Below are 12,656 nucleotides of genomic sequence, written 5' to 3'. Positions count from 1 at the left end.
ATTGTTTTGTGCGTATTGTTTATAATTAAAATGGGAAATTGTCTATCACGCGTTGTCTTGACTACTGAATTAACAATTGTTAAACCAGGTTCATTATCAAAGGAACAATTGCTTATTCCATTGAATTCATAATTTGTATTTGAACGTATGCAGTTTCTTTTAGCTTGAGCAAAGAGTCTATATGCAGTTTGTGGTTTTAACACAGTATGTCTAGTTAATCTCGCTATCGTTGAAAGGTGTACATCTTCTTCTAGAGGTACATAACAGTTATCAATCCTCAAACATCCTAAATCGAAGTATAAACGGACACCATTTATCTTGTAAAAAGTCTCTTCCTAAAATAACATTTCTATTAACGTTACTTACTACAAAAACATGTGCTCTTTATATATGCTCCCTATTTTGAATCTCAATTTTACACTTCCGTGGACATGTAATGAATTTCCATTTACCGACTTAAGATTTACCTTTTTAATTATCAGTGCCGGTTTGTGTTTTAACATATCATACGTACGTTTGTTTATCAAAGATACCTCTGCTCCACTATCAATCAAGCTCCTAAAATAATAACCACCTGTTGAAATAACACAAGAATTTGGACTACCACACAAAGCGATATTATATGTCTCGACTTTTTCATTCTTACCATAGACCCCTTTTTGGTAAAAATTTCCTAGTTTTTTATATTAATGTACGTTTTTCTTTGAATACATTCTCTACTAAAGTGTCCTAATTTACCACAATTCCAACAATCAATTTTATCTTTCCAATTTTTGTCAAATTCGTTCTTGCGCCCGTTACCGTTTTGATCTATCGTATGACCGTTCCGCCCTACTGTATATGCACTTATCTCGCGTTGCCTACGGCGACAGATTTCAATAGAATGACCGTGTTTCTTGCAATATGTGCAAACAATAGATGACCTAATATAATCGATATCTGTCTGAATATTATCGGTCGTAATGTTATCAAGTCCATTTATTTGCGATCGTAACTCAAATCACGCTCTGATACTTTGCTCCTGTATTGCACTTTTTAAAGCATTTGATAGGGCTGCATGATTTTCGCGCATTAATTTAAGTCTCAAATAATCGTGCGATAATCCGTCGATAAAAATTTCTACTAACTGTTTTTCTACATAGTCTAAATTTCCTTCAATATTTTCGTATGCATCAGTCGCAAGAAATAAAAGTCGCTCAGCGTATATTTGAACATTTTCGTCGGTCTTTTGTTAAGTAGTCTTTAATTATGAGAAAGCGTATTGTGGGTCTTGAATTTCCGCAAATCTAAATTTAAGTGGTTCTTTTAAATCTGACCATGTCCCTGTCGTATCGTCAGTCAAAAAGCGTTGTATGTAATCACTAACAAGCCCTTTACTAGATTGGTAAGCAACAAATTTTAATTTATTCTCATCTAAATTGGTAAGCGTTCCATATGTTTCTACATTTTAAATCCATTTTTTAAATTCTTTGGAATTTCCATCAAATGATTGTACAACCTGTGAAATAGTCTGAGTGCTTATGGCCGTTTTAACATCTTTAATTTGTTCATTTAAATTTTGAAAAAAATCAGGGATTATTTGATTTGCCATTTTGATACAAGCGTTAGGAAATAATACAGTCACTCACCGGAAGTTGCAGAATATGTGCGGTCTGATGTCGTTGTTCCCGGCTCACGGTCGTTGCTACTGGTTACAGAAGTTGCCGAAACGGAGTTTCTTCGCGTTGTTTTTCATGGCTTCGTAATCGTAAGTGGTAGTATTTCTTTGTTCGAATCCTTGGTTCACGAGCACCATTTAACGTCCTGTGTCCCGTAATCGTTCATAGTTCATGGACGACACATAGTTACTAGCAATGTTCATTACTCTTAAATTACCGGTGTGTAGCCTATCATTCAATATCTCGCCATACGCGTATTGCCAAGATGATTACCATTTTCTCGTGTCACGCATGGGACAAGTCGGTCCCTCTCTATTAATGTTGGTTTCTCTGCATAATATAGGATAAAATATTCAACAACACCATATATCAGTTTCTAGTCCAATTTAATGTCTGACTTAACTAATATTTCAGTTATACAAAAACGTTGTGATTGCTACATGATTGTGTCTTTTTCCAACTGTACACCTCTAGGTCTAAACGCTAACTAACTATCTCCCTCTAACATTTTTGCCCCGTGAAACTCAGTAATGAATCCAATTGGTCAGTGTTCTATGCGTGGTTGTTTCTGATTGGATACATTACTTAAGATACTGAATCAATGAAGCCCTGGGAACGGGATAAACAAACCACTAAAATATTTACAAGCTTTATCCAACCTTTTGATGAGAGATTTAACTGAATAAACAATATTGCCTGACCAATACAAACATACCTGGCCTTGTGTCAACTATACTATTCTTTAATCTCTCCCTCATCGATAAGCTTATTTGAATATATGTGCACTTCGTGACTGTCATGTTTACTGGCCCTTTTGATAAAATTTTCAATATTTCTTACATGAGGTAAACCCACATATTCCACCTACAATTTCTAACCATAATGTGACACATATATATTTTATCACGCTTAATATAAACAATGGTTATTGAAATAATAATCGGACCAGCAGTATAATTAAATATTTTGAAAATTAATATATTTGCAAAGTAAATTTAAATGAATTTTGCATTTGTAAAAACTCTTTTTTTGTTTGTTTCAGAACACATCATGAACATGACTGTAAGAGCCAACCAACCAGCTCAAGTAAGGTTAAAGCTGCCACAAGCGGGGAGGCTCTTTCAGATAAAATTTTGAACATTATCACCAGTTTGCGGCTTGACCCGACCAAGATGAGGAGCCAATGTTATGACGGAGCAGGTACACAATGCAACAAGAAATAGTTAATAGTAGTTAAGACATTTTAATAAACAAAAGAAGTACAAAGACATTTTAATAATCAAAAGTAACGTGTTTGAACGGTATATTCTATTTAATTTAAACAATGAATAGTAACTATCTTTGAGTAAATTATGGCCAGTTAATTACTTCTTTTTAAACTAGATTAAGTCTTGAATACGTCCTAAGTATCATGCAAACCTATGCTGCGCATAATACTTTTATGATAAAATGTAGAGTGGTTTAATTTTGGTAATTTACTATTGAGTGAAAAACTATAAAAAAAGTTTTTATGCCCCCCCCCCCGTAGGGTGGCATATAGCAGTTGAACTGTCCGTCAGTCCGTCTGTCTGTCTGTCCGTCCGTCCGAAAACTTTAAGATTGGTCATAACTTTTGCATTATTGAAGATAGCAACTTCATATTTGGCATGCATGTGTATCTGATGGAGCTGCACATTTTGAGTGGTGAAAGGTCAAGGTCATCCTTCAAGGTCAAAGGTCACAAAAAAATTCAAAGCGACGCAGTAGATGGCATTGTGTTTCTGACAAACACAGCTCATGTTCATTACTGTTTTTCCTTTAAACAGGCAACATGGTGGGCAACGTTAAAGGTGTTGGCTCTAGAATTCTTCAGCAGTATCCAAAAGCCCTTCCATTCTGATGTGCTTTACATCTTCTGAATCGCTGCATTGTTGCTGCCTGTGATGTAAAGGAAGTCCGTAACATGATGGGTATTGCCGATAAGGTAATTTAAAACGCTTGAAATGTTTTGGCATATTAAATAATAATGTACTAGTACATAACAATACTACTACAACAAAGTGTGTACATTTTTTTCCTTTAAATGCATAATGTATTATTCAATATTAAAGTTATGTATACATTATTTAATGATTTCACTTTGCAAATTAGATTCATCATAATTACAGTGTTGCTGGTTCTTCAACAACTCAGCGAAGAGACAGACCTACCTTGAGGCAGCTCTTGAACAGATGCCAGACCAGCCTCACAGAAGAAAACTAAAGGAATTGTGTAGGACCCGCTGGGTACAGCGCCATGATGCCTTCGAGGTCTTCCTAGACTTCCTCCCAGCAACGATTGATGCCATTGAAAATATTCTGGAGAATGAAAGTCGCCCGGACTCACTGACTGATGCGAATGGAATTCTGAGCGCCATCACATCATTTCATTTATTATTGCCCTGGTGATTGTTCTGCGTTGCTTGGCGTACATCAAGTCTCTCAGCATTGTTCTTCAGGGTAAACTTTTGTTCACTTTATAGTTTTCTTATCATCATTCCTTTCAACTAGCTTGATCTCCGAAATATATGTTTTATTGAATTCGTATGGCTAGTAGCTTGCACAAAACTTTTATACAATTAGGATATCTAAACTTAAGGTACAATTCAAAACAGTTGTAGAACAACTTCCTTAATTATAATATTCTCTCTATGATTTGCATACATTAAAAATGTTATTGAAGCGAATTCTACTTTCACAATTTAAGACATTTTTTACTTTCCCATAGTATTATTTTTCGTTGTCCAAATATTTATTCTAGTACACATGCTGTTTGTATTTATAGGCAGAGAACTTGATTTGGTAGAGGCCTTGAAGAATGTCCGCCATGTGAAGGACACCCTGCAAAACAAGCGTGACTCTGTTGACAACTTCCATGGCCGTGTGTATGAGGAGGCTGTGGCTGTAGCCAAAGCTGTCGGAGTGGACCCTTCAATCCAAAGGCGATGTGGCAGACAGACACAACGAAACAACATCCCAGCAGACACTCCAGAAACATACTACAAGCGCGTTTTAACCATTCCATTCCTGGACCACCTGCTGCAGCAGTTTAGTGAGCGTTTCACAACGCTTCATGAGAGGGCTTCTTCTGCACTCCTCCTTATTCCATCAGTTAGACAGGACCTTGACAACACCAGTCTGGAGTACTACTAAGATGACCTCCCTTCACCAGGAACACTTCAGGCAGACATTGGAGTGCTGGAGATGTAAGTGGGTAAATGATGTCAACCCCCCTTCAACATTAAATGCTGCATTAAAAGCATGCAAAAGACAAATTTTCCCAAACATTTATACAATATTAAAAATTGCAGCAACATTTCCAGTGACAAGCTGTGAATGCGAAAGGAGCATTTCAACGTTAGGGAATGTAAAAACAAGCTGTCGTTCAACAATGGGGGAAGAAAGACTCATTGGTCTGTGTCTGATGTCAGTGCACAGGGATATTGATGTGAATGTTAGTGACATTGTCAAGCAATTTGCAAGACAGAATCCAAGAAAAATGAAACTGCCTCGTATTTTGGAGTCTGATTTAAGGAATGAAGACAATGACTTGTGTTAAGTTAAAGAGAGTGATAGCTTGTACATTTTCCTGATGACAGTTTGAAAATTGTGATTTTTTTGTTTGTTTGTATTTGTTACTTGTTGAACAATTGAATGCCAATCACAATTGGAAATAAAAAATTAACATTATTTATACACAGCATTTTATTTTACTTCTTAATGTTGGAAGCACCATTATAAAGAATAAAAATAGTCTTTATTTGGCTCAGGAAATAGCCCCAAAACGCACCACAGACGATCTAGGAACCAAACATTTTCCGGGGGGCATGCCTAGATATGAGCAACAAATCTTGTGCCCCCAAACTGGGTCCTCTCTGTTTACGGCCCTGTTTGACACGCTTTGTTAGAGCTTTAATATCGCGGTGTTTGAATAAAGGTCTATCTTGTTTATTGATACATCTGTTGTTTAATAGCCCCTGTGTTCCGCATAAAACCATTATCTCGTTATGATCAGATACTGTGCCGACAAATACTAAATAACAGCATGGTGTCATAAACCACCCGTGGTGGAAGCCTGGTCATTGAACACCATGTATGGTACCCCGGCCAATGTCTTCTCGCGGTAGAAGTAGTACGTAGTCAATTCTAAGACTAATGTTACGCCAAATACTCAAACTAAATACTGTATAGATATAAGCCAGTTTAATCATAATTATATAGAGAATGCTGGACATTCGTCCTAGCCTAGTTTTCACACAGGCGGACATTCGTTCCTATGTTTTTGCACGGAACGTATAGAGACATCTAGAGTCCGTGGTTTTTTTACAACCTTAACATCCGTGCCTTCGTTATTTTGATAATGCGGATAATGGTTTCTACTTTATTTTGACAGCCCGGACATTCGTTCCTTCGTTATTTGGACAGCGTGGAGATTCGTTCCTGAAAAATTGCTATCCCGGTCATTATTATCACATTTTATCAAAAGAATATGACACTCTGGGCATTTTATCTGGTAAATTAATATGTCGTTATTAAAATAGTTAAAAAACAAATTCTCATATTTTGTGTTATACTTTATATTTTGGTAATATTTTATTATGATCATGAGAATGAAAACGTTTAAAACATTCGAATATATCGACTTACACTGAGATCTCTAATTTGCCAAACCTTGCAGAAATCTAGACGTTAAAACTATGTAGGAGTATATATATCCGGTCTGTCAAAATAATGTTGGAACAATTGTCTGGGATGTCTAAATAGCGTGGAAATGAATGTCCGGGTAGTTAAAACAACGTATGAACGAATGTCTGCCGTGTCAAAATTAAGGTAGGAACGATTTTCCTTGTGAAAGAATTTTCAGATACATAATCAAGTGCTTAATACTTATAAAAACATTTGAAATGTTTATAAACATTAATGCTATTATAAGCACGAAACCTATTTAGCGGGTTACCCGGTACCGCTAAAATAAAACTCCGTCATTACAGTTTAATAAACAGTGTTCGTTAGTGTATAGAAGAACACAATTAACAAAAGCATTTTAATTGACCGGGGTTAAAGAGTGTTTCTGAAAATTAAAGACACACACACACAAGAGAGATTTTTGACAGGAAGTGACATATATTTATCACTCATAATCACGTTTAAAGAGAAATCAAGGTGCATGCGAAGATAGTTCAGTTCGCTCCACGTTCGTTTTAACACCTGTATAAAAGTATTGTCTTTCACTGTAAAAGAACATTAATTAAAGTTAAACGAAAAAATGACATAACATGTAAAAAGTTCATGTGCTTTGTATTTCTTATTGCTTTTTCTTATGATTGAGTCAACGCATATTTTACACGTTCGATCGTTTGTGAAAAATATTACAGACCAACAAACATACCTTTGAGAATTTAAGTTATAAAATAACGTTTGTATTATGCAACTTTTGTACGTATTTGTTTTGTGCAATGATCAATGTTTAGTCTTCAGATCGCATTTGCTCTGAAGATAATGGGTTTATTGAATTTGAATCAAGATTTAATAAAATGTATATACACGTATACACTAGTGTTGCTATATACTATGGCTTGCAAAGATGACGTAGGTGTGAGAATGTTTATTTTATAACATCAATTTATTGACTAAACAACACATCCATGTATGCATGTGTTTGCCGTAATTGTAACAAGTGTCAGTGCTTATGAGAATCCCGAATGTAATTAATCAAAATCAACTGTTTATTATCATCGATATGCTCCGCCAAAGATCTATACACGTTCAGCCTCGTTCTGAAATTCGACGCGTCACGTGATATCTAAAAATAGCAACAGCGGTAGTATTGTGAAACTGGTCTATTAGTGACCCCTATCATAAAAACACCATGGTGTGAAAGCGCGATAAATTCAATAATTTGCCGATGGATCGCCGATAAGGTGTCAAAAACAACACTGGATCACTTGAGTAGTAGATATGGTTTGTTATTTAGGGGCAATAAAGGGATAAGCAACGATAATTTACGCCAGACAGACCTTGATTAGCGAATTTTATTGTTAACTTATAGAAAATAAGTCGTTTTTTACGAATGTCGGGACAAATTGTGCCACATCGGGACAAACACCTCAAAAGCAGGACTGTCCTGCCAAGATCGGGACGTCTGGCATGTATGCTCATATGGCATATTATGTATGTAGCATACGTCTGTTCTCAACGATTGAAGTATATGGTGTTTAAGTATTTCATTTAGACGCAGTTGTCTTCCCACACATTCTAATCACACATTTATGGCTACTTGCGTTTCTTAATTGGACAATCTAACCACAATACTTTGCGACCGAAAATTTAAATCAGGCTAATATATAAGGGAGCCGGCCGATGTCTGATCTATATGTGATAACTTGACGCTCAAATGGATAAGAAAGGGATCACCACAGCAGGTTGCTAATTCAGAATGTAGACTACCGCTGTTTTATTGTTGTAACATGTTTGTTTAGAAAGCATAGGCAAAATACTATGGAAATAAAAAAATTGTCTGAAAGTAGCGCAGTTGACTTTTTAATTTAAGAGAATAGATGATATCAAAGTCGAAGAAGTGATTTTTTAGACACCTGGAGATAACTGAGGACGACACATACAATAAAGTAAATAATAAAACAGCTAATAAGCATCCCATGGAGGCAGATAATATCTTACTTAAAAGTCAACTGATAAGTTCAGGCTAAAAATCGTATTTTATAAAGGAATATAATTGCATCTCTGTCCAATTAGATGTCTTGCAAGTGAATGTTTATTTCAAATGTAGTATGTGCTGTGATAGAAACCAACTTTGCGCATAAATGATTAAGTTATTTAATAACGTGCCTTGATTTTTTTCTCGTCTGTGAGAGTTTAAACTTGTATTATACTGTGAAAAGCACCCATGGTACTTCGCCGATGTTATTTCCCTAAAGACTTTTACATACGGACACGTTTTGAATGTACACACATTCACATAGACATACATTATGGCAAATAATCGTATCAATTTAATATTTATTAAGCATCTGACTGAATGACCAGGATGGTTTAATCGCCTTTCTATTAAATATATATTTTTAGTAAGTTACACATTTCAATTTAGAACGTTTTTTACAATTTTATTGTATTTTGTATGTGTGTTACACCAATATATTTAAAAAGAAAATAAATGCATTTGATTAACTAAAAGAAGCTAAAAAGTGCAACACAAAATAAGTAAATAAATTATTCAATACATACAAAATGAATGAATGAATAAATGGCTGGCTGGCTGGATAGATGGATGGAGGGAGGGAGGGAGGGAGGGAGGGAGGGAGGGAGGGAGGGAGGGAGGGAGGGGGGAGGGAGGGAGGGAGGGAGGGAGGGAGGGACGGAACGGAAGGAAGGAAGGAAGGAAGGAAGGAAGGAAGGAAGGAAGGAAGGAAGGAAGGAAGGAAGGAAGGAAGGAAGGAAGGAAGGAAGGAAGGAAGGAAGGAAGGAAGGAAGGAAGGAAGGAAGGAAGGAAGGAAGGAAGGAAGGAAGGAAGGAAGGAAGGAAGGAAGGAAGGAAGGAAGGAAGGAAGGAAGGAAGGAAGGAAGGAAGGAAGGAAGGAAGGAAGGAAGGAAGGAAGGAAGGAAGGAAGGAAGGAAGGAAGGAAGGAAGGATCGATGGATCGATGGATCGATGGATCGATGGATCGATGGATCGAACGAACGAACTCAAAAACAAACGCACGAACGCACAAATTAACAAAAGAATTAACCAAATAACAAACCAAAAAACAACAAAATAACAAAAGAACAAACCAACAAACAAACAATAAACAAACGCACGAACGCACAAACGAACAAATAAACGGATGGACGGACGGATGGATGGAACGATAAATGAATTAATTAATTAATTAGATGAATAGATGGGTAAATAATAAAAAACAAATTAAATAAAATTACGTTCACACTTCTCGTTTGTTATTATTTTTGCTATTGCATACTTAAGTATAATTTAACTACATGTATCAACAAATGCATAGTGTTTTTCAATAATTATGAATCTATTGTACATTTCACAGGTATTACAAATACACCACGCGGTAACAAGATTCACTTTAGCATTTATTATATTCAATCTTAAAATGTTCTAAATTCATTGAATAAAATATAAATTTATAACCAATATTTCCATTCTTTATTGGTTTCAGACCTAAAAAGGCGTTTCATTAGTTTTAATACATAATCGAGAAGATCGAGATACCGTAGCCTAATCCCTTTTCCTTCGTACTATAAATATACTATTTATTTATAGATCTTTGAGCAAGGTTATCTAGAGGCTAACCCCATAACAAATGGTAGATGGTAATACCATTGCCTGTCCATACAGCCTAACTCCGTTAACCTAAGGCCTATAGACCAGTACACGCGTGACGTCACGCGCACCTGCGTGTTTACATCCGGGCTTCACTGGTAGTCAGAAAGCAAACACAAACAAAGGCGAGAAATAGAGCATGGTAGTCGCGATTATATTTAGATTTTATTTGTAAACATGCCAACAGATTGTTGCGCGCCTGGGTGCACACAACGGCAAACAAAGGGAGGCGATATTCATTTCTATCGCTTTCCTAAGAATGAAGAAAGACGATGGAAATGGATAAGTGCAATGAAGCGAATGCAGTTCGACAACCCAAACACACTGTGGGAACCACTTCACAATGAACGACTATGCAGCCTTCATTTTGTATCGGGTACGTCTCTTAAAATAATAATGACAATAATAATAAAGGGATAAGTTCTTGTTTTTTTTTAACTTTAACGCTGGTAAACCTTTAAATAACACACGTGGTTGACAATGTGGCAAATAACGTTACTATTGATGAACATCTGAGCAACAAGTACACCTTGGTGTACATATATAGTCACTTTTAAGTACAAAGTACAAATGGGTAATTTATTTTCAAACGTAACTATAGAATGAAAAAGGTACACAATATCACTGATTACTATATGGTATCTTTGTTTATCAGGTCAGCCATCAACAGATGCCAACCATCCTGATTATGTCCCAAGCCGCTTCCACTTCACGCCAATACTGGAGCAGACACCAAAAGCCATGGACCGGTATCAACGTGCTGTAAAAAGAAGGTGCCTCGTTTTTTCTCCGCAGCCAGAAAAACAGAACACTCCTCTCCCCGAAGATTTACAGACAGCCGCCCTCGGCTTGCTAGATCTTGGTGTATGCCTTCCAAAATATCAAACTACAGGTAAATTACATGTACATTAGTTTATTACAATATCACATACAAAAACCTTTGAATTCTTAATTAATGTGTCTTCTCCTGTTAATGTAAGTAAACAAATATGCATTATTTCGAACCAAATATCAGTATTATTTTATTCTTTTATAGAGAAAGCTTTTCTTTTTAATAGACATCATTTCTTAACTCGTTACATCCTTTATGTATAGTATACATAGGCCTACTAAATTGCAGGTACTGACCCTGATCCAGATCATTATGGAACTGGGTGAACTAAAGAAGAGTCACTCCATTCTTCAAGAGGAATACCAGCATCTCCTAAACGAGAACAGGGCTATGAAGGATACAGTGGAAGCTTCCAAGTTCACGTACAGAAACTTGAACAATTCTACAATGCTTACATGACAGGATTGCAAAGTGTTAATTTGTTCAGATTGATCTTGTCCTTTGTGTGTCTGTTATTGAAACCAATGGGGAAGTTATGTGCTGGTAACATTCTCCTTATGGTTTTGATGAAAATTAAACTAGGATTGACAAATAAAGACTTAGCATTGAGGTTTAAGGTAGCCCCTACCCAGGTCTCAGCCATCATAATCAATGCCATCCCTGTGATTGCAGACAAGCTCAGTTGTTTGATATGTTGGCTGCCAAAGGAAGAAATAATTAAAAATCTACCTAAGGCTTTCAAGAGGCATTATAGAAAAACCAGAGTTATCATAGACTGCAGTGAATTATTTATCCAGCGCCCATCCAACCTGAATGCGCGAGCAGAGTCCTGGTCCAACTATAAACATCATAACACTGCTAAGTTTCTAATTGGCATTGCACCGCATGGAACTGTGACCTTCTTGTCTCGGGCATGGGGCGGACGTGTGTCGGACAAGCAACTGACTGCGCAATCAGTTTTTTTTTGATAAACTAGAACCAGGAAATTTGGTAATGGCAGACCGAGGATTTCTCATAGCTGAAGAACTTGCAGCTTATAATGCCTCCCTCGCTATTCCACCCTTTGCCAAGGGAAAACAACAGTTCTCCCAGAAGGAAGTTGAGCATGCGCGTCGACTGTCGCAACTGCGAATTCATGTGGAGCGAGCCATAGAGCGTATTTAGCGCTTTCAGATATTGAAAAACCTTATTCCATTAACGATTACACGCCATCTGGATTCGATTTTGACAATATGTTGTGCCATTACCAATGTATTGCCAAAGCTGGTAAAGTAATAAGACACTGTTTGACTTAAAGTGATACATCGAATGTAAAAACATCAAGTGTGTGTGATAATCTTTATTAGCATGGCCATAGTACATAATGTTAATTTGTACTGTGTATGTTCAAATATATCAACATGTGCTTTTGTTCAAATATATTAACATGTGCTTTTGTTCAAATATATTAACATGTGCTTTTGTTCAAATATATTAACATGTGCTTTTGTTTAATTATATTAACATGTGCTTTATGTCAAATGAAACGGGCATATAGGATGCAAATTGATTTGTCTTCAGTGTTTTATTTACATAGTATTGCAATAAAGAAAGAAGTATGGATGGAAATGTCATTCTTTTTATTCCAATACATCAACAAATAAGATTAACATGAAGTTAAGTTGGTTTTATACACACAAAAATACGTTATTAAAGGAAATACATTCACAAGCCTACATGAAGGCAAACACAACAAATATTCCAACACTTTAGTTCACCTTTATGATTTCTTACACAATATGATACAACCAAGTTATGTTTGTG

The 12,656-nt window shown here is 36.1% G+C and overlaps 1 protein-coding gene across 1 annotated transcript; it reads left to right on the top strand.

Moving 5' to 3' along the window:
* Positions 1 to 10,174: 10,174 nt before the first annotated feature.
* LOC127866873 (THAP domain-containing protein 11-like) lies at positions 10,175 to 12,378 on the top strand. Its single transcript, XM_052407702.1, has 3 exons — positions 10,175 to 10,397; positions 10,677 to 10,913; positions 11,142 to 12,378. The coding sequence occupies exons 1-3, from the start codon at positions 10,199 to 10,201 to the stop codon at positions 11,177 to 11,179; spliced, it is 474 nt and encodes a 157-aa protein (XP_052263662.1). The 5' UTR covers positions 10,175 to 10,198; the 3' UTR covers positions 11,180 to 12,378.
* Positions 12,379 to 12,656: the final 278 nt, after the last annotated feature.

This window comes from Dreissena polymorpha, chromosome 1, assembly GCF_020536995.1.
Source record: "Dreissena polymorpha isolate Duluth1 chromosome 1, UMN_Dpol_1.0, whole genome shotgun sequence".
Taxonomy (NCBI): domain Eukaryota; kingdom Metazoa; phylum Mollusca; class Bivalvia; order Myida; family Dreissenidae; genus Dreissena; species Dreissena polymorpha.
This window is presented reverse-complemented; position numbering and strand designations above follow the sequence as displayed.

Bases quoted from the DNA above. Each gene is read 5' to 3' on its own strand.
- LOC127866873 (XM_052407702.1), top strand. From the start codon at position 10,199: ATGCCAACAGATTGTTGCGCGCCTGGGTGCACACAACGGCAAACAAAG. The intron at 10,398-10,676 runs GTACGTCTCTTA...TTTGTTTATCAG, and splicing joins CAGCCTTCATTTTGTATCGG to GTCAGCCATCAACAGATGCC. The intron at 10,914-11,141 runs GTAAATTACATG...ACTAAATTGCAG, and splicing joins TCCAAAATATCAAACTACAG to GTACTGACCCTGATCCAGAT.